At 29.7% G+C, this 23,593-nt stretch overlaps 1 protein-coding gene across 4 annotated transcripts; it reads left to right on the top strand.

Moving 5' to 3' along the window:
- The first annotated feature begins 5,300 nt into the window (after positions 1-5,300).
- LOC107168601 (uncharacterized) lies at positions 5,301-16,696 on the top strand. 4 transcript variants are annotated; one of them, XM_089217030.1, is made up of 6 exons: positions 5,301-5,695; positions 5,755-5,986; positions 7,054-7,200; positions 15,467-15,625; positions 15,694-15,826; positions 15,913-16,696. In XM_089217030.1, exons 3-6 carry the CDS (start codon positions 7,168-7,170, stop codon positions 16,461-16,463), a joined length of 876 nt encoding a protein of 291 aa, XP_089073156.1. In that variant the 5' UTR covers positions 5,301-5,695; positions 5,755-5,986; positions 7,054-7,167; the 3' UTR covers positions 16,464-16,696. The 4 variants fall into 4 exon arrangements, with proteins under 4 accessions (XP_089073156.1, XP_089073157.1, XP_015373560.2 ...); XM_089217031.1 differs by lacking the exon at positions 5,755-5,986 and having other exon boundaries at positions 5,301-5,700; XM_015518074.2 differs by having other exon boundaries at positions 5,301-5,986.
- The last annotated feature ends 6,897 nt before the right edge of the window (positions 16,697-23,593 follow it).

Genomic DNA, 23,593 nt, shown 5'->3' with positions numbered 1-23,593 from the left:
AAATACTTTTTAAAAGTATTTGGAATAAATACTCGAATGTTCATGAAAAATAGTATTCCGAATATGCATTTGAATACATCATAAAAATAGTATTCTGAATAAAGTATTTAGAATACTATAAAAATATTCCAAATACTTTTAAAATATTTTTTGTTATAGATATTAATAAAATAATAATTGCTTTTGGGAAATTATAGCCAATGTTTATATACCTATATAATATATTGTTTGTAAATTAAAATTATAATATACCTAACTATAACTATTAATGATTTATAATATTATATTATAATAATTTTTTTAATATTTATAATAATTATCTGTAATTATTATCTTCTATGAATAATATTAATAATATTATTAAAGTATAAAATCTTTTACCAGGACAGGCACAGTTGAAAACAATACATACTAAATAAGGAATGTAAAAAGTATTTATTTAAACATTTAAATTTAGAAGGGCTCATTATAAAATGAATAATAAGAAATTTCATAGCATCAAACCAGGGATTCTAATGAGTATCATTAAGAGTTTTTAAGTATACCTACATTCGAATTGGTTTTAACTATGTCGGCCATTTGACTTGAACAGTTAGGTTTGTTCCAAATAGCTTGACATTTTGCAAATATAGATGCTAAAATACTAAAATCCTAAAAATAATATATTGTTATACTATTAAAGTATTCTGAATATAGTATTTGGAATACTTTCGAAGGTATTATGAATACTGCATAAAATACTTTTAGGAGAAGTAATTTAAAAAGTATTCTGAATACCTAAATAGTATTCCGAATAGGTACTACCCAAGACTGCTGAACGACTTTCTACATTGCTACTATTGAGAGTTTGACACTCGGGGAGTGCAGGGTTTGCTACCCACCTGTACAAACCAAGTGTTTCCAACGTCAACGCTAGACTAACTTAAAAGTTTTAGACCAGAAACCGTTTGAACCATTGCTTTATCAGTTTAGTGTCCCTCTCCCTACCAGAAGTTTTATCTTATAGTCCTGTTAGGTTATATTCTAGTCAAATGTTATGTTATATTTTGATTATTATCAAAATATCACATTGGTTTTTAGTTTTGTTTCAATTGCCTAACAAGTAACAACGTATTTACGTATACGTTATCGATAACTTAACCTATTACCTAACCTAAAGTGAGCAAGGATTTAGATTTAAATTATATTTATAACTGGTTAACTTTTCTTAGCAAATTGTCGTAGAAGTTTTCGTTTAAAATGTAACGTAAATCCGTTACAACCAGATAAAAATTTTAAAAAATCAAATTATCTTCGAAAATCATTTGCCATTTATACTACTACACCTAATTGGAAAACAAGTTCCCAAACGAGATTATCCGTCGAAAAGACGTCACTTTGTGTAATTATATGAAAACTAATTGGAGATAAGGTATAAAATCACATAAAATATCAATCATTTGTCGACTGGTATGTGGTCTGAAAGAAATTATATATTAGCGTTTCGGCACCAGGTTGTCAAGTTCAACATTCAACTAACTATAATTTAGGTATCAGAGACAACTCGTAAGTTTTACGTTCGTCTATCAGTTGGATACATATTACAAAGTATATAAATCTAGTTAACACGTTATAGGTAATAATATGTTGTGTTGCAAAAATTTTGCAGCAAAATGTTTGAAATAATATATCTGACAGGATATTTTATGGTATTACTAAATTATATTTATATACTAATCAATAATCAACAGTTAGATGAAAGTCAAGACGTGCTTAATGTAACGATTTAACAATGTGGAAAAAATTAAGTGTCAAAAACCATAATTTTTTTGAAGAGTTTAAATTTAAAATAATATAAATAAAAATATTTTAGTTTATAGTAATATCAATTATAATTATTTGCTTGAATTTACAAAACATTTCAAAGCTAATGCCTAATATATTTAATTGCGACAATATTTATATGTATGATTTTAAATTTTAAAATAAATAAAGAGTTGCCGACGGCAAATATTCTCATTGGTGAAGTGATTTTGTAAAATTCACATTTCAAGCTATTCACGTAACTTATTTTGATAATCATTTAATTGAAAAGACTAGACAATGATATTAACAACAATGATTGATAATCCTATTATTATCGATATAGCGCCTTAGTATTAATATTAGACCAGCGGTTATATATACCTTTTTTATATCCACGTATCATTTACATAGTTTGAAAAATAAATGTCCATTTAGCTACTACTTAACAAAAATATTTATATGTATCAAAAGTGTATACGTTATTTTACATGTGTGGAATTTTATTTTCTTAGAAACTACACAACTATAAAATATAAGGATTTTATGGTGGTGGAGGGGGTTAATCAGTAATCACTATAACATAATTGGAGCGGAGTCGAGGATTCACACATCGTTGGTATGCTATTGGGGCCATTATTTATACATAAGAACTTTTATAAATGTATTGTGCCCGACTAAATGTTTAGAAATTTGAAATTTCTAGCTGATATCACATCCACATTGTTTGACTGAATTATATATAAAAATAAAATTGTATTTTAAGTTTTATATCAATAAGAACTTAGAAAGCAAGCACCTAACTAATTTTTCAAACCTAATCTTGCGAGTCGTGTCAACTCTGAGTAATGTAAGATTCCATTGAAGCATATCAAAGACTCAGGATTTATTTTACAAGTTCAAATGAACTTAGAACATAGAACATAATCTTGTACTTAAGGAGAATGTAAAAAATACTTGTAACAAACTATTGGATTTGGAATTACATTTTTAAAATAACGGGAGAATGTTGAAATACATTTTACAAATTATTTTTAAGATAAGTAGACTGAAATGAATCTTGATCGAATAAATTGAAGAATATTAGAAGACCTGTATTATTTTAGCATCGTTATAAATTAAAAAAAATATATCTTCATGAATAAAAATTCTGTTAAAAGATACATAATGATATCAGATCTATTTTGAACGCATCCCGTCCAATCAAAACGTACAAAATAAGTACCATATATAGCTATAGACACTAATAATATTTCACAGGAAATACTATTGGTGTTAAATACTAGTACCACGAACGATCACGCAGAACGAATTACAAAAGGTCTGCTGACTATGATATGAATACCAATGAAAATAAAGTAGTTATTTTTCTTTAAGTAGTCCATCATGATTTCCAAATTCGACTTTAATAATTTCATTTTATTTATATATATATATATATTTTTAATGCACCTACCCAATTTATCATAACATTAATATAATTGTATATTAAAAAATAACTACATAACAAAAGTTTGTATATAATTTGCGAATGAAATATGGTTAAACCTAACATTACTTAAATGCCTAATGCTCATACATTTTATGGGGTACTAATGATATCATAATGGATATTATACTGCGTAATTTTTGTATGCACTGTAATATAATTTAATAACCTAATACAACCTAACTACCTATAAACTGAATGAAGTATCATCAACATTATGTGTATAATATATATATTATGTGAAATATTTTATGATACAAGACCTATAAATATTACAAAATATTTTTAACGAGTGATCCAGATGATCAATATTGTTCACAACCAATTCACCGTCAGCCCTAATCTGCCTACTTAATATACTTCATAATTGTTTTAATTGTATAATCAATGTTATCATTTACGTGTAGTAAATAAATATCAATAAAAATTAAAAATTAAAATACAATTTTAGATGAAAGTTAAATAATTGTAAATCCAATGGCCTAAATAACAATAATTAATGTTAAATTTTAAAGTTATGATTTAGCATATTATTATACATTTTTAACTAAATTTTACTATCTTGTAACAGATAAACATAAAAATAGTATAACCTTCTTCAATAAACCATTTTTAGTAATAATCATAAAGTTTGCTATGATGTTTTCATAATGTTAGGAAAATAAAAATGATATTTAATATAACTGAAATTGTAAAATAAATAGGTACTAAATAATTATGATATTATTAAATACGTATGTCATATTTTTATACAAATTTATTATCATTAAAATTTGTATAACAATATAATCCTCTTCCGATTTTTTTGTAATAAGTGTTTAGTTCTTAAACCACAAGTTGATCGCATTACAGTACAGTACAGTAATAGTATCAAAATAATATGTTTTACAAATGTCCTAAGATATAATTTTGGAATTACACAACAACCGGAAAAGAAATGAAAAGTACCTTCACAGTAAAATATAATACCTACTCCAAATTTTTTTCTTTCTTAAAATGTCTTTAAAATTGCCTTCATTAAGCCCCTTAATACAGAGGTTCTCAAACTTTTCACGGTACGATCAATTTTGGAAAATGTTCAAAGTTTGGCGATCCACAACTTCCTAATGACATTTTTCTTGTGGGTAATCGCCGTTTTTTTTTTTTTATATTCATTTTTTTTCTTCATTTCTTCTTGTTAATAATTAATTATGTTGTATTATATAACTATAATGTCTATAACAATATTGTACGAGTATAACGACCGTCATCGTCAGTTTCTAGAGACGAACAGTAGTGAAGAGATGTTTTTATTCTCAAACAATTTTGTAATTTACGGCCATTGTGATGCGTTAGATTAGGTTAGGTTAGGTATATATAATAATATATGATCACACAATTCAAAATTAAACCAATTGTTACTAGACCATAGGTAATGAGTGGTGTGACCATATGGACTTTTGGGCAATGTATCATTTTCGTCGACACAAAGTCCACGGTCGCCGGTGGGGGTTTAATTAGTTTTAAAAGTAAATTGTTGTATGCGAGTTCGAAGAATAACTAGAAATGGACTGGAAACCCAAATTCCGTTGTAGTGTTATGAATTTTGTTCGTTATGATCCCACACATAAACGATATGATGGGAACGCACAGTTGTTTTGTAATCAAGTACCTTATTTTTGCAAATATTTTAAAAGCTAACCTAACCTTACCTATCTATATGATTTTCTATTTTGCTTATTTTAAATTTAAATACCTTAGATACCTAAGTTTGAAATTTGGATACAAAGCTATCATACACCATGACAACCTGTAATGAAGTACATACTCGTTGGCCGTTTCGCTTAAACTTGACCTTTTCCGTTTGGCCCAGAATTGCAATCACATTTTGGTCATTTTAAAATTATGTACCCTGTTCGCGCCATTGAGCAGCGCGAGTGTTATTACTTATTATTATTGTTGTGCCATGACTGCGCACGTAGTTGTCTCCCTGTTGGCTATGATACCAGCGATATGTTCTTATCAAGCTGTTAGTGAGCGGCGTGCGTAGCCTGCTGTAACGGCTTTATATTTTGTATTCTTTCGTATGTGCTCTCAATAATTTATTTTTATTCAATGTTTGTCTTTTATATATTATGTAATAGTCCCAGTGCCACCGAAAGTCGGTTTCTTTAGCTTTTATTTGTGTCAAAGGTGGTACTGCATTAGTATACCTACGTCTCGTTCATTGGTCGTTATACTTTTTCATGTCAAAGCTTGGCCAAAATCTCAAATTTATTTTCCTTCTTTTTTTGTATTTTTTAGCCTCTCAAGCTGCATGGTCATAATTCCCAGCCAGTGGTGTTGCATATATTTCATTCGTGTTAACACATTACATCAAACTTCCTTTTTTGTATACATCTATTTCATCATTGCCTTTGTTGTTCGTCATTTTTACATTCAAAGGTTCCGTAAGTATCACTATTATTATAATATAAGGTTCTAATTATTATTCCCCAATTCAGCAGGGCGTTCAAGGCGTACTTACAGAACCACGTGGTTGTGGATTGTAGCATTATTATTATTTGTGGTGCATTTGTGGTTGTGTTAGTCGTTGAACTGGTGGCTCGTTGGTCGTACATTCTCGAGATTGTCACACATTTTATTTTATATTGTATTATTTTTTATTGTACAAGTGTGGGCTTCCCGAGACGGTAGCGTTCCGGTTTGAAGCCGCCAACGGACACCAGTTACCAGGTTATCATTATTATTATTATTATTATTATCATCATTATTATATTTTTTATATAGCCAGCTTAGGCCAATTTCTTATATTTTAAAACTTATTGGGTTGAGCGTTGAGCCATTTAAGTCAAATTTATATTTATACTCTTGAGTTAAACCAGCTGGCTCAAATTGATATTATTATACTTTCTTGTTGTTATTGAGCTGACATAGGCCATTTATATTATCTTTTATACCTACATATTATTATACATTGTTGAGCCAGCAGGGCTAATTATATTTTCTATACATTATTATATGTAGGTATATTGCTAATCAAGCAACATTGCATCATACTTGTATTTTTATATTATATTCATATGTGATAATCAATCATATTCATTCATATATTGCCATTATATTCATATGCTAATCAAGCATTAATTCATAATATACATTTGTAAGCTTTTCAAGCATTTTTTCCATTTTATCTCTGTCAATAATTAATAATTATTATATTCAGAGCTGGCAATTTAAATATATTCATTGTTAAATACAAAATATCATTATACCATTAAAATTATTTTTATTTTATTAATCACATTATACTATATTCTTGTGTTTCATTATTTTATTTAAAACAGGCTGTTAGCGCTGTAAATGCTGCTACCTAACGGCCAGCCGTAAAGGCATCCTTAACTTTATATTTTCAATTGTATATTGTTAAGAGCTGAACGCGACATTCCAATATATAATATTAGTCACTAATAGATAACTATTGAAAAATGCTTATCACAAATCATTATTGTATAATAATTTATTTAATTTCGAAACATTATACAGACTAATCTGTAAAAATGTTATATTAAATTATAATCAAGCATAAATATATAGGTAATTATAGTAAAGGTATCTACTAATAATTACTAATTATTGTTTTTTTTGCTAAAAATTACTTTAAAATTATTGCTAAATAAAAATTATTAGTATTTTTACATTTTGACATATGATTTATAAAAAACTTTTAGGTAGGAATTTAAAAAGGTAATATTTTCTTATACTAAGTAAGTAACTTACTTTTAATTTTTTTTTTTTTTTAGCGGGAGGAGAGATGGCAAAGATTTTATGTCTGTATGACATTTATAATATTTGGATGATTTTCGTTTGGCGCAAGATTGTAAAAATGAAAATTTCAAAGTGTTTAGGCAATTTGTATGATTCATTTTTTACGAGAAATTCACATACAGGTATTTGTCATTAGTTTTATGATCGCTTAATTGCAATCCTATGATGTAGAATTGAAAACACTATAATTTGAAGTATGGTTGTCTACTATAAGTAAGGTCGTAGTTCATAACCACACACTTACAAGAGAATGCCATCTTATTATTGGGAATGATATATTTTTATTTACAAATTATTATGCATAAAAAAAAAGATAAAAGACAACTAACATTGTGTAATTACAACTAACACAATTTATTAAGCTCAAAATCATAATTACATGTTTAAATATCAAAGCATTCTATGTAAATGTAGGTTATGTCCATTCGATGTACAGTGGATAGGTTTTTTTAAAAAAGAAACTAACTATAGGTACATGAAAGTGAATGTTGTATAATATATTAGGTTCGTATAAGCCTTATACTATAAGGTGTCATTAATAATATAAATAATAAAAAGTGCATGGGAGTGTAATTATTAATTAAATTTATTTTTTTATTATCATTAATAAAAACAAATATATTTACAATCTGTATTAAATTTAAGAATATTATGTACACTAGGTATGATACAGAAGGGGGCATCATCCAGTGATTCAATAATTATTTTTTATTTTTGTTTTACATTAAAATTTATAATAGCTTTTACATATTTAATATATTTTACTGAAGTAATATTAATATTATAAATTACCATCAGTACCATTATCAGTTTATGTTTTACAGGAATCCACATACCGCTTAATACTAAACCAGTGTTTCCCAAACTTCTTATCTTTACCGCCCGCTTCCAAACAAAATCCGACAAACGCCCACTTAAAAAAATAAATATTGTTACAAAAGTATGCAATGAAAAATGAAATTTATTGTTTATAAATATATATATGTTACGGTAAAAGTACGAATACCGGTAAAACCTAGGATATACAAAATAATTAGGTCAAACCCCGAATGATTTTTGTTGTTCTGACTTTTACAAACGAGATTTTGTAGATCTTAGTATAAACAACCAGCGTTGGAAAAAGTCATATAAAGTCGTATATAAAAATAATATAATTATTTAAGTTTATCAGGTACTGTATTAGCTACTACATACCTACTAGTGTATTTGTATATTTAGGTACACTTATTTATATTATTATTAAAAATTATTTTATTGCGATCTACTTTGGGAATTTTCATTTTGACTTTAATATAAATCATGATTATGGAAGACCTTGATGCGTGTACCTGTACCAACTCATACAATCAATTAGGTATTTAACTAAAAATGTACCTTCCTACTTTATCTGTGCTATGTGATAAAAGTTATTTGTAATTTAGTTTATGATATTGAACAAGTATAATACAGATGATTGATTGATATCTAGTCCTTTTGAAAATAATTTTACGAGCAGTATTCGTTTTACAATTGCCGCGAACAGTATACCTTTCAATATGTCTCTTAAGGAACGTTTTTATGAAATTTTAAATAAAGTTATTGAAAAAAAAATAATACAAATTCATTATATATAACAAATGTAAAATATGAAATTTTAATGAATGAAGTTAAAGAATCGAAGTCTATTAATGTAAAAAAATCAATTCACTATCGTCGACTTAAACGGTTTGATATTGTTAATATTGGCGGAGAAGAAAAATTGATTGTTCCGACGACTGGTGCCTCCGAAGAAATGCGTTTCTATGTTCGTTATAATTAGAGCCCGGATTTCTATGCAATTGCATATTTTTTTCCTTTTAATATTTTTGGATTGTTGTCAGTTATCATATTTCTGCATATTTAAAGGTTATTGCATATTTTTGCATATTTTGGCAAAATTCAAAATTTATTGCATATTGAAGCGAAAATTAAAAACAAAATTAAATTATATTTTTTCCAAAAACAAAGGCCTAACAGTATTACGTAACATTAATAAAGTATTAATAGGGGAAGCGGAAGTGGTTCTACTAGATCAAAACTATAAAGATCCAATGATTTTAAGCTCTTTTAAATTTGCTCCAATAACTTCGGTAGATGTTGAACGATCATTTTCAATATACAAGCATTTATTAACAGATAGACGGCACAGTTTTACCGAAGAAAAACTTGAATATCATTTAATAATTAATTTTAACAATAAAGAATAAAAACACACATTTTGAGTTGTATATTTTGTTTTTTTTTAAATATAAATAATTATGTATTTATTTGTATGTGTTTAAATTTAAATATTTGTATTTTTTTCGTGCTTAACATAATTTTTAATTTTTTAATATAACTTTTTTTTATTGCATATTTTTTCCATATTTTAATGATTTTCACTGCATATTATATGGCATATTTTGATACTTTTTAGTGCATAATTATCCGGGCTCTAGTTATAATGATTTGTATGACATTATTCATGAAGCACATAATGGAACAGGCCACGGAGGTAGAAATCGTATTGCTTATGGTGTTAATAGTAAATATAAAAATGGTAATATTGAGGCTATTAATATTTATTTAAAACTATGTTAGCTATGTCAAAAAAAAACAGTATGCCTAAAAAATGTCTAACCGTTAAACCTATAGTACTTGTACACACCGAAATTAATTCACGTTGCCAAGTGGATTTAATTGATATGCAGGCAAAACCCGATAACGATTACAAATTTATAATGGTCTATCAAGACCACTTGACTAAATTTTTTTTTTTACGACCACTTAAATTTAAACAGCTGAAGAAGTTGCATACTGCTTACTCGATATTTTCACTCTTTTTGGAGCACCAAATATACTTCACTCAGATAACGGGAGAGAATTCGTGAATGCTGTTATTACGAATCTATGTAGTAGAAAAAATAATTAATGTACGCAAAAAATAAATAAATAATTATTCATTTTTAATCTCAATTATAGGTATTATATGAATAATTATATTTCTTGAAATAAATATGAAAATAATAATTAAATATATTTTATCATAGTATAATATTATGACTTGTAACGAATATACTGACGACGCGACGCCTAACGGAATAATACAGTAATAATATAATATCGATCACAAAAATAACATAACATAAATGCCAATAGAGCGCGCGGATCGAGAGAGAGTGCGAAACCCGTATAGAGATATATTGTAACCGTGTACTTCTACATGCCCCCGGGATACCCGGCTACTTATATAGGAGCGACCGATACGCTGGAAAAGACACCTTCCCGACACGCTCTGACCGTGTCTAGTACCTGGCTACTGCAGCCCTCGGTCTCCAATCGGCCTCTTAACCGACGGCTATTGGACGGTTAGAAGCAGTCGGCCGACTAGCCACGTGCCAGAGTGTGTTTTCCGCCGCGCCGTAATCGCCGCCGTTATCGTGTCTGTTGCAATATAACTATATATACGTGTTTTTTGCCGCTGCGGTATCACCCGTATGATATTATATAATATCGCCACCGTAATATATATATATATATATACCTATACCTTTTCGTGTTTACGTAAAATATTACGCGAATTCGTCTCATTTTACACTCGTGATTACGTCTGTTAACGTCACCTGAACGTATTTAACATTATATCCCGAATAATTGTAAGTAATTAAAAATTTATATCTCTACATGTTTGTGAGTATAATTAATATCAAAGCCGATATCTTAACATTATATAAACTCGCGAAATAATAATCCTGTATAACTGTTTTGTATAATATTATCATGATCTATGTATTGTATACTTACCTCAATGTATAACTATTTAATCTATGTATGTTATTATAAATCAATAAAATCATTTTGCTAATGAATAAAAAACTGAATTCTCAGTATATATAAAAATTCATTACAGACTATGTGGCGTCCACTTAATTATTTTAATTGTTATAAATTATAAACAACTAATGATAATTTTAAAATAATTTAGTATTAAATTATTTAATACATATTTTATAATTACTAAATATTTAGGAATCAAACGATCTCCATATGAAGCAATGTTTGGGATTAAAATGAAAATGGGATTAGCTAATTCAATTTTCAGAAAATGTAATATCAAAACTGCAAACAGAAGAGGATTAGAGATAGCACTTAGAGGGCCAAATGAAAAAAACAGTTGATGTAGGTGAGATAGATGAGCCTGCTGACACTTCAGCAAACAAGACATTTGAAGAAGCAGAAGAACCTGGAGAAACTGAACATGTAGAAATAAGGGAAGAAAAAAATATAATACCAGCACGGGCATTAAAAATTAATAAACATAGAGATGAATCACATATTGGACTACAAAAAAAAACTAGAAAATGAAAGAAATGTCGAGCAAGAAAATGTCAATTGTATTAATTGGACAAACCATCAAAATTAAAATTCCGGAAGTTGATCGAAGTAAAGTTGATGCCCGCACATTACTAGCTGTGGTGTTACAAGTTGTGGATGAAGATTATTATCGACTGGGTACAAAAGCAGGAACACTTTCTCAACTGTTCACTCGGAATCAGTTCACTTTATGCGAAGAAAATTTTTTAGAATCGGTCATAATTCCAGACAATACAATCGGTATTTGTCAAGCAGTATCGCAACTGTCTTTGACTGGTGGACAAGGCTTGATAAGGTGCGACTGTTTGAAAAAATGTATCACAAATCGATGTAAATGCCGATCAAAAAATGTTTTGTGCAACTCGAGATGCCACAACAGTCAACCCGGCACAAAAAAATAAATATAATAAATATGTTTGTTGTAAGATTTAGTATAATATAAATAAATATTATGTATATTAATATATAATTACAAATAATATAATATTTAAATATAATTATAATATAATAATATATAATAAATCTATCTTATATACTAGTACAGTAGCTAATAATATAGTTAACTCGTGATCAATCGCACGCGGAACAGTGTCCGATTATTATATACTAGAGATAAGTTGTGTGCTGTCTATATTTTCGCGTGCGGGCAATAAAGGTAAGACTTCGGACCTTTTCCAACGCTGGTTGTTTATCCTAAGATTAACAAAATTTCGTTTGTAAAAGTCAGAACTACAAAAATCATTCGGGGTTTTACCGAAATATTTTGTATATCCTAGGTTATACCCGTATTCGTACTTTTACCGTAACATATAAATATATATGTGAGAGTGGGAGTCTCTATGGTAGAGTGCACTCGTGACCAGCACTCGGACGCCACACTGAGGCAGCTACAAGTGATGTGCGCCCGGTGTTGTTGTGACGAGTGTGTTAGAGCCTAGTTGCATTTAAATAAGTGTTAACCCAATAATTGTAATTTACATTAAGAATAAAGTGTTTTTTTTAGTAATCTTGCCTACTCTGTTGTCCAGAATCCCACATATTTTGGGGGCCTGTCCGGGATCAAACAAAATAGTGCTACAGGCAAGATAAGTCTACGTTGTCAGTTTGCGTAGGGTGAAGTTGTGCGTTTAGCTTAGGTGACGATTGTGGGTTTTTACCATTTGTTGGAATCGGCTCAATTTGCTGTCAAACGCGTCTCTCCAACACGTGGAGACACTGAGCATTAAATGATAAGTACATAACCTTGAATCTGCAAGATGGTCAATAAATGTCGGTCGGGGAAGATCAAACCGACCAGCATATCGGCGAACCTGAACAGCTGGTAGTATGTGCTGACGATAGTGGTATCAGATGCGACAACGTCGAGGATGCGTTATCACCGTTCACGGGTGATAATGACTGTACGATCACCAAATGGGTAAGTGATTTTGAAGAGATGATCGAATTGTGTATGTGGTCCGACCTGAAGATGTTCATCTACAGCAAGAAACTGTTGAGAAGCACGGCAGCCGCCTTCGTTTGCTCCGAAAGTGATGCACGATCGTGGGATGAGTTGCGAAATACATTATTGAGCAAATTTCATAGTCGGCTGACTGTCGCTGATATACATTGTTTGTGGTCCACCATCGATAAACGAGACGATGAGGCACTTCTACAATATTTCTTAAGAGTACGTGAACTTGCGAAACAAGGTATGGTGCCGGATGATTCGTTGATGGAATATGTGATCAACGGTATACTTGACGCGATCGAGAATAAGACTATTCTATGCGTAGCTACCTCTATTGATGACTTTAAACTGAAGCTAAGATTATATGAACGTATGCGCCGTCAACGTGCCATAGAAAATTCGAAATACGTCGCTCATACTGCACGCACGGCAACGCACGGTGTTGTATTGCGGTATGCGGGGGCACCAGTCTAAAGATTGTCCGGATGCGAGCAGGGGGCCTTAGTGTTTTCAATGTCAGCCACAAGGCATTTGACTGTCCCACTAAGAGAGAAACACCACAGTGAATCGATCGAAGACAACCTGAAGGCTCCACAATCAAAACGAGCACAACATTAAAGATGAGTCCACAGTCGGTTATGTATCGACATCATGCACTTAATAAAAAAATAATACGGGATCGCTACCCATTGCCACTTATTGATGATCAAGTAGATCAATTACGTGGGGCAGTGATCTTTTCCACATTGGATTTGCGTAATGGGTTTTTCCATGAACCAGTTGAAGAATCCAGTATCAAGTACACTGAATTTGTAACTCCCAAGAGACAGTATGAATTTCTGCGTACCATATTCAGTTTATGTACTTCGCCACCCAGTCCCAAAAGTTATGCAAACAGAAATCATTCGAAACGCGCATAACATTGGAAATTTTGTAACGGCAAAGACAGAGGCGTTGGTGAAACAAAATTATTTTATAACCGGTCTAAAAGGTAAAATAATTGTCTTATCTAATTGCGTTCCGTGTATATTAGTAAATAGAAAACAGGGGAAACAGGAAGGATTCCTACAGAGCATCAACAAGAGATATGTGCCTTTGTCAACTTGGCACCTTTATTTTTTGGGACCACTATCGTCAACACCCAAGGGATACAAACATATCTTTGCTGTTTCACCAAGTTATGTTGGTTGTTCCCAACTAAATGGGTAACTGCTGCCGAGGTGATAGACAGAATGGTTAAACTTGAAGCTTTGTTTGGTTGTCCAGAGAGGTTGGTGATAGATCAGGGATCTGCGTTCACATCCGAGACTTCAGGAACTACTGTCAAGAACGATGCATTCGTTATGTCTTAATCACCGCAGGTATGCCTCGAGCCAATGGTCAAGTCGAGTGACTCAATCCAGTGATAGTTAATGTGTTTACCAAGTTAGCCATAGACAAGCCAGAGCAGTGGTATCGCCAAGTACCACGAGTACAATTGGCTCTCAATGGTTCTTTTCAGCGTTCTCTTGGTATGACCCCTTTCAAGTTGGTGTTTGGTATTGAGATGAAGCATCCACAAATGTTACCAATTAAAGAAGCAATCGAACAAGAATATGCACAGCAGTATGATGAACAGCGCAATGATCGACGAACCTGTGTTGAATAATGAAGATCGATTTCGTACAAATTATTTTTTCATCGTTCTTGACCATGCAATAGTCGATTGAGAAACGCTTTAATCAGTTAGAGATTTATTCGGACAATTTCGGATTTTTACATCGCATTGGCAAGTTGAAAACAATGGAAAATGGTGATATATTAAAACACTGTAAAGATTTGTTAATAATTTTAACAGATAATGATCTAAAAGATACAGATGGTTTATATAGACGGATAATTTCCTAATCTAAACATTGCTCTTAGAATAATGCTAACTATATTAGATTAATGCCCGGTTGCATAAAAACGACTCCTTAAACTGTTGGGACGATAATCTATCGGTTCTGTAAATAACAAGTTATAGAACAGATTGCGTTTCATAAAAATATTGTAAAATTATCAGGTTACAACCGCTTACGTGGTAGACGTTTGAATACAAACATTATTCTTATCACGTACAACCATTGTGATTATTATTTTCATATTTAAAATCGTTATTTTATTTGTTAAATAATAATTAATTTATATTTTATATTTATTTAATATTTAAAAAAAAAAACCTATTATAATAAAGTGCAATATGGATGACAAGAAAAGGGGCAAAAATTTCAGTGAAGCTGAAAAATCTTTGTTAATTGATCTCGTTATACCCTATAGAAATATTATTGAAAATATCAAGGTAAGATAATTTTCAATTTAATGTGTGTTATATTAGAAAATTAGTTATGAAAGTATTTTTCTCCAGTTGGTATTGTATAGTCTTCTAAAAGATACTTTTAAAAAGTATTCCTTCATGTGCAGATTTCTATTTTCAAATGTATTTAAAATACTGCATCCTACACTTTTTTTTAAATATATGTTTGAGTACTTAAAAAGTATTTGAATACTTATACCAGTACTGTACAACATTGAAATTCATTTTTTAGACTGGTGGTGCCAGCAATAAAGAAAAAGATGCTGCATGGAATGAAATTGGTAATGGTTACAATTGTCAACAAGTTAGTGGCATTAGAAGCATTCGTCAATTAAAATCAGTATACGATGTACAAAAGAGGAAAGCTCGCAAGGACAAAAGTGATAACAGGGTATTTTGAATTATTTTTATTGATTGTTTATCTTTGAATATTGTACATTAAAACATCGTACATTTTAGGTTGAAGTTTACAAGACTGGTGGTGGCTGTAATTTTTCAACTTTATCAAATACGACAGAAAAAGTTATTGGTATCTTAGCTGATCGTTTAGATCCTTTACAAAACCATTTTGATTCTGATTCTGATTTTCCAGGTATGGTATGCCTAATGCATATTATATAATTATAGTTAATAATTATGAACTGTTGAGTTTTATAATGTTTGTAATTATATTTATAGATAATAATAAGACAATGAATGTTGAACAACTAGATCAATACATAATTGAAACCATAAACGAAGAAGTTCTATCAGATAACTCTAATTTGTTTGAGCAGGATGCATTAACAAATAAAAGATCTTCAGAAACACCGTTAACAACTAGAAACAAAGTAATGAGAACAATAGACAAACAATCTATTAACCATGATGTTGGAACTGTTAGTACTCCTGTAACCAAGAACATAGATATAGAAATTAAAAAACATGGCTCTTCTTCAAAAAAAGTATATGAAGGGTTGCACCGTTTGACTTCTAAACATTTGAGTTTAATTGATGATAAAGAAAAGGTGAAAGAAAATTTAAATTCAATAGCATTAAGAAAAACTCAATTACATTTGGAGACTGCAGAAATTGAACTTAAGATAGCTGTTAAAAGACAAGATACTGAAAATGAAAAGAATGCTTCAGAACTCAGACAAATGAAACTAAAAGAACAAATTCTAGAGTCTGAGTTTAAACAAAATAAAATGAAGGAAACCATTCTAACTAAACAATTATGTAATATGTGATTTTGAATCTATTGTTAATATTTTATTTTGTTATTGTTATTTTTTAGTTTTATTATTAATATGTTACTAAGATACAATATTATGTTGAGTAGTCTTTAAATTAAATTCTTATTTTATGTTATTTTATTTTGTTATTATATTATTTAATATTTACTACAGCAAGTTATAAACAATAATTTTTATTGGATACAGGAAGTTACCTTAAAATTTAAAAATAAAAAAATATACTACAATTTTGTTTTTTTATTTTATTATTTATTTTCACAATTAATATGATGTCAAATCAAGAAAACACATTATTTATTAAATTTGATCTCTCAGCGTTACCCAACTGTTGAACAGGCAATACTGGAATTTCTTGATACAATTCGTTTTCAACAAAATCATCTAGTTCAAGAGGTATCTCATCTTTTTCACGTAGAAGGATATTATACAACACTGCTGTAGCAACAATTGTAGCCATGGTTGTTTGTATTTGTGTACGAATTCCAATCGCTAGTACAGGAAATCTTCTCTTCCAAACGCCAAATAACCTTTCTACCACATTCCTTGTACCAATTTGAGCTTTCTAACGAATAAAAGTTAGTAACAGAGTTGAACACTTTTCTGTAGTTAAACAATTGTATTTTAAGAAAATAAACGTACTTGATATTTGTGTTCGGCATCCGACCTAGGATTTAATAAAGGAGTTAAGAGATAATGTCTACAAGGATAGCCACCATCCCCAAGCAAAAGAGAATCCCCAAACTCGTTATTTTCAAATTTAGCTCGTACCAAGCTGTTATCAAAAATAGTACTATCGTGGACAGATCCAAGCCATCTAAATAAAAATGGAAAAGTTAATTCAGAAACTTAATTATGGGCAGTGATTTTAATTTAATTAAATACAATTTGAATGTTCATATTTACCTTGCTACAATATTCAAAATTTCTAATTTGCTATCACATATTGCTTGAACGTTTAAAGAGAAATACCCTTTTGGATTACGGAACTGCTCGCCGATATCACTTTTAGGTGATTGTATTCTAATATGAGAACAATCTAGAGCACCAATAACTCGAGGAAATTGATGCAATCTATAAAACCCTAATTGAATTTGTTGTCGCTCTTTAGCATTTCTAGGAAATTGAATAAATTTTGGACGCATCAGTGCAATTTCTGTAGACACTCTTTTAATAACTCTACAAACAGTAGATTTATGCACTCGAATATGATCGCCTATTACCATCTATAATTAATATTGTACATACATAATACCTTTATAATATATGTAGTTTCTAAAAAAACACCTACTTGAAATGTTCCAGTCGCATAGTAACGCAGAGCTATTAAAAGTTGTAGTTCAGGATAAAGATGAATTCCTCAGAGTTTTATGTTTAATATTTTCACCAATCATATTCAAAAGTATCATAAATGTGTTTTTAGACAATCTATTAACAGTGAATAACATAATTTAAAAAACCACATTACAAGTTACATTAATATAATAAAAAAAGAAAAGGATCAATGAGGTATTTAAAAATTATGCCTCTACATCACACACAAATACATATTAGAAACATTCTTACCTAAAGCGACACATGAAGTCAAAATTGTCATAGTCTTCAATAGGATTCGACCTATCCCTGAACCGCCTTGGTCTTGGAAGATTAATTAAAATTTCAAAAAAAATATCTTCATCAGAATCATCTGACGAGGATGACAAAGACATTTTAATATGTAAATATGTAATATGTACCTATTATGTTTTATAAATCGAATAGTTTATATTTTGAAATAGAACTGCAAAATGCAAATATCAAATATTTAGTTTTACGTGATAACAACATTTTCATTCAGTGATAAAAACCCGATAAACAGTTCTGTACATTATACAGATCCGAAATCGGACCTATAACTTATTGAGCTGATAATGGTTTATTTGTCTGTTATCTATACAATTTACAGAACGGTTTTATTTTTACAGAACAGATAACGACTTAACAGTTCTGTAAATGTTTATGCAACCGGGCATAAGTATTTAAAATATTTGAATAAAAATCAAAAAAAATTAAGATACTTCTTTTTATGATTATTAATAAATTGAATTACAATCTAAGTGGGACTTGGGAGATTCAAAAACTGAACCAGTAGACATTTTTTTAACCAAAAATATTCCAATGAATCTCCCGAATTTCAAATTAAATAAGTTTGAGAAGGATGAAATTGAAGAACAAACACAAAAAAATGCTTAAAGCGGGAATAATTGAATCATCGAATTCACCATACTCATTTCCAATTTTTTTAGTGCCCAAAGGCAAACCATAAGGATCAAAGAAAGACAAGTCATCAGCACAATATAGAATGGTATTAGATTATAGAAAACTAAATGATATAACTATTAAATAATCTTTTCCACTTCCAGTTATTCAAAGTATTTACGACTGTCTGGCGGGAAATGAATTTTTTTATTGTATGGACGCTATGTCGGGTTTTCATCAACTTAAATTAAGTGAAAAGGCTAAAAAGCTAACAGCGTTTTGTACAACAACCGGGAAATATCAATTTGCAATGGCCCAAGCAAATATCAGGAAGCTATGAATAAAATCATGATAAACCTAAATTATAAAATTAATGTAAATTATATTGATGATTGCACATGTTTTGGAAAAACATTTGATGATCACTTATATTCTTTGGAATCAACTCAACCTTTAAACGATATAATTTAAAATTAAAATTTTCAAAATATAAATTTGGGTACATAGAGTTAAAAATTCTAGGAAATATAATTGATAAAAAGGGTATCTGTCCAACAGACGAAGGGCTAAAAGCGATTACACTTGTAAGCTACCCGACTAACATAAATCAATTACGTAGTTTTTCGGGATTGGCAAATTATTTTCGACGGTATATTCCAAATTTTTGTAGAAAAATTATACAATTCTATTTCATACGATGATTTTATGCATAATAATGACAAGGAAGTTTAATTTAATTTCGATATTAAACAAGTCTATCAAGTCTTGTTTAGCGATTATTTTGATGAAACCTTTCACTTGGTGCATTGTGTTTCACAAGATTTTGAAATGAATAATGGGATTAGTCTTAAATTCAAAAATAAATATGACCACGTAAGCGAATTAAAGGCACAAAACAGAAAAATCGGCCAGGGCAATTTTAAGAAAATTAATCCAGTCACATATTTAATTGAAATTGATAAAAATGGCAAAAAACAATTTGAAAAAAAACATGTTCAACAAAAATAAAAAAATATAGAGATCGATCACAAATAGAAAGTGTGTACTATTATAGTTAAGACTTTAATAAAAAAAAGAAAAAATTGTAACTAATTGAACGTACGTGTATAAGTGACATATTACTATATTAGATTAAGTATTTAAAATATTTGAATAAAAATCAAAAAAAAAAATTAGGATAGTTTTTTATTATAATTAATAAATTGAATTACAGTTAAAAGTATTAACATTTAACATGTAACGATAATTTGGGGATCTCACTCCATATTATTTACCAAGTAGTAAATAATATTACAGTCGAGAGACCATCGTAATAAATTAAATCACAACCACTTAATTTCTTGTTATTGTTAGCAATATTAACGAAGTTTCGTCGGTTGTAAAACAAAAAAAATATATATATTTAAAAAAATAAAATAACAAATTGCTTAACGTTATATTTTAAAACAATAGTATAGGAATTTTTAATACTTTTGCATTTTAGTTAAATAAATAGGCCAATGAGTAAACAACGAAAACACTTATTCGACATTATTTCATTTATAGGCACATATTATAACAAGCATATTATATACATATATATATAATTTTTTTTTTATTGTAATTCAAATACAATTAATCTACAAAACTTAGAGAGTTTGGCTGCTTATGAAGTTTTTAAAGCTGACGGTCTTTCATTGACGGAATAACAACATATTAATGATCTATACTTGTATATAAATTTTAAAATCTCATCAGCTCTTCTACAAATGTTTACCAATCTTGGCGCTTTACAACCAGTCATTAAAGATTTGCCATGAGATGAATTTCCTAAATCTTAAAGTTTATTATAAAAAAGTAACTATCAATGATACGTAGACATTGGCTTGCATATTCTCTAATAGTAGACCATGTTTATTGTTGGACTTGTCGCTTACTCCTAAAGCTCAGAATAATATATTTTCTACGACTGGATGTAGGATTGATTGGAAACATTTATCAACTCGTTTAGAGGATCACGAATCTTGTAAAGTCCATTTAGAGTCAGAAATTAGTAGAGCAACGTATGTCAGTCAAAATCGAATAGATTTATAAATAATTAGGTCTGGAAATACTCAAGTATCCAAGGATCGTGAAATTGTAAGAGTACTTATGGATATTATTTTGTATCTTTCAAAATACGATTCAGCATTTCGTGGCCACAATGAAAAATTGTTTAAAAAAATGATTCTATCAATCAAGGATCTAATCTATAAATTATTTGAATCAATTGTATACTCCAGAATAAAGCGTAGTCTCAATCATCTTATTATAAGTGAGCAGCATGGTTTTAGATCGCATAAATCAACCGTAACAAGTGGTGTTGCCTTCTCTTCCTATTTATCAGAAGTTATCGAACACAGAGGTCAGGTAGATGTAATCTTTACAGACTTTAATAAAGCATTTGACACAGTGGACCACGATTGCCTAATAATGGTGCTTAAGTCTTTAGGCATTGGGAATCCCCTTCTATCTTGGTTGCACTCTTACATCACAGATAGAAAACAATTCATAAAAATCAAAAATGCTGTTTCGGAGTTAGCTGTGATACCATCTGGAGTCCCTCAAGGAGGCCACCTTAGTCCTCTTTTATTTATTCTGTTTGTAAACTCGATAACCAAATGGATCACTAAGGCTAAACTCCTTCTTTTTGCTGATGACATAAAAATATTCCTTAAAATAGACAATCTTAATCAATGTCATATCCTACAGTCAGAACTAGATATTTTTGCAAGTTGGGCGTACTCCATAGGTCTCAGCCTTAATATAAGCAAATGTCATGTTATGTCGTTTTCTAGGCAGCGATCTCCTATCCACCACAACTATTCTCTAAATGGCACTTCTCTTAACCGTGTCTTCCTCTATAATGATCTTGGTATTCATTACTCACCAGCATTAAATTTTGAGCACCATATAAATGTCACTGTAGGTAAAGCTTTAAAAGTACTGGGTTTTATTAAACGCAATACTAATCAGTTTTCTTCGGCTCGTTGTCTCTGCACATTGTACTTCTCATTAGTACGTTCTATATTAGAATACGGTGTGGTGGTGTGGCATCCCTACCTAGCTAAAGACGAGCTAAGACTCGAGCGTGTACAAAATAGATTTCTTTCCTACATTGCCTACATAATGAAGATACCTCACCCTACGCATGACTATTCCTTAATTCGTAGTTCATTGGGAATACCAATGCTGTCAACTCGTCGACAAGATGCTGATGAGCACTTTATAACCTCGCTCCTAGGTGGCACCTTAGATGCACCCGATCTCCTCTCTAAAATATGTCTTCGTATCCCTTCCTTCTTCTCCAGAAATCACGCACTCTTCCAAATTCCAACTCACAATACATTATATGGACATAATCACCCCTTGCACAGAATACTTCGTACTCTGAACAATCTTAATTTTGATTTTAATAAGTAATTAAATAATATAATTGTTATAAATATGTTGTATTATAGTTTTATATTACTAAATTAAGGTATTACCATTTAGTTTATATTATGTTGTGTTTTTTTTCCATATGTTCTAATTTTGTGTGTATTTGTATTATTATATTTTTGTTATATCTATTAATTTAAACTTAATCTGTTAATTAAAAATTGCCGTTTGGCGTTTATATATTATAAATAAATAAATATATATATAATTTTTTTTTTATTGTAATTCAAATACAATTAATCTACAAAACTTAGAGAGTTTGGCTGCTTATGAAGTTTTTAAAGCTGACGGTCTTTCATTGACGGAATAACAACATATTAATGATCTATACTTGTATATAAATTTTAAAATCTCATCAGCTCTTCTACAAATGTTTACCAATCTTGGCGCTTTACAACCAGTCATTAAAGATTTGCCATGAGATGAATTTCCTAAATCTTAAAGTTTATTATAAAAAAGTAACTATCAATGATACGTAGACATTGGCTTGCATATTCTCTAATAGTAGACCATGTTTATTGCTGGACTTGTCGCTTACTCCTAAAGCTCAGAATAATATATTTTCTACGACTGGATGTAGGATTGATTGGAAACATTTATCAACTCGTTTAGAGGATCACGAATCTTGTAAAGTCCATTTAGAGTCAGAAATTAGTAGAGCAACGTATGTCAGTCAAAATCGAATAGATTTATAAATAATTAGGTCTGGAAATACTCAAGTATCCAAGGATCGTGAAATTGTAAGAGTACTTATGGATATTATTTTGTATCTTTCAAAATACGATTCAGCATTTCGTGGCCACAATGAAAAATTGTTTAAAAAAATGATTCTATCAATCAAGGAAAGTTTATAGGCCTCACTAAACTTTTATCTAACTAGCATCCAATATTATTAGCTCATCTAGAAAACACGAATAATACTGATAAAAAAGACTCACTTTTATGTCAAAAGATTTGTTGCGGAGTGGACTGTAAGTTTCCGATGCTGGTTACTTCGGATATTCAGTTTTAATTAGCAAACTATTTAAATTAATAAATTACACGAAATTGAGCTATAAAACTGTTAAATAAGTTTATTTTTATTATTACGATGGAGAGCCGACATGTCCCGTTCGCTATTTTTCGACGACTAACTAAACTATGTATTTCAAAACTTATCAAAGGCAAATCCGCGTCGGCCCCGCTAGCCGATAACAATATCATTACGGTTTAATCTTTCTTTATCGATAATATTTAAACCGATACGCGACATGCCGCCCGCCTTGAAATATGTTTCAACTAATAATAATTATAATACATGAGTACATGACTAACATAATAACATAATATAATATAATGGATAATAAAAGGTATAAAACAAAAAAAAAAAATTTATTGTATTTAAATATTAATAATAATACGAATAAAATCATAAACAAATAATTCATATA

The sequence above is a fragment of the Diuraphis noxia genome, unplaced genomic scaffold (assembly GCF_037042655.1).
Source record: "Diuraphis noxia isolate RWA-SAM2 unplaced genomic scaffold, SU_Dnox_SAM2 contig0001, whole genome shotgun sequence".
NCBI classification, from domain to species: Eukaryota; Metazoa; Arthropoda; class Insecta; order Hemiptera; family Aphididae; genus Diuraphis; species Diuraphis noxia.
The sequence above is the reverse complement of the archived record's forward strand: the minus strand, read 5'-3'. Positions and strand labels throughout refer to the sequence as shown.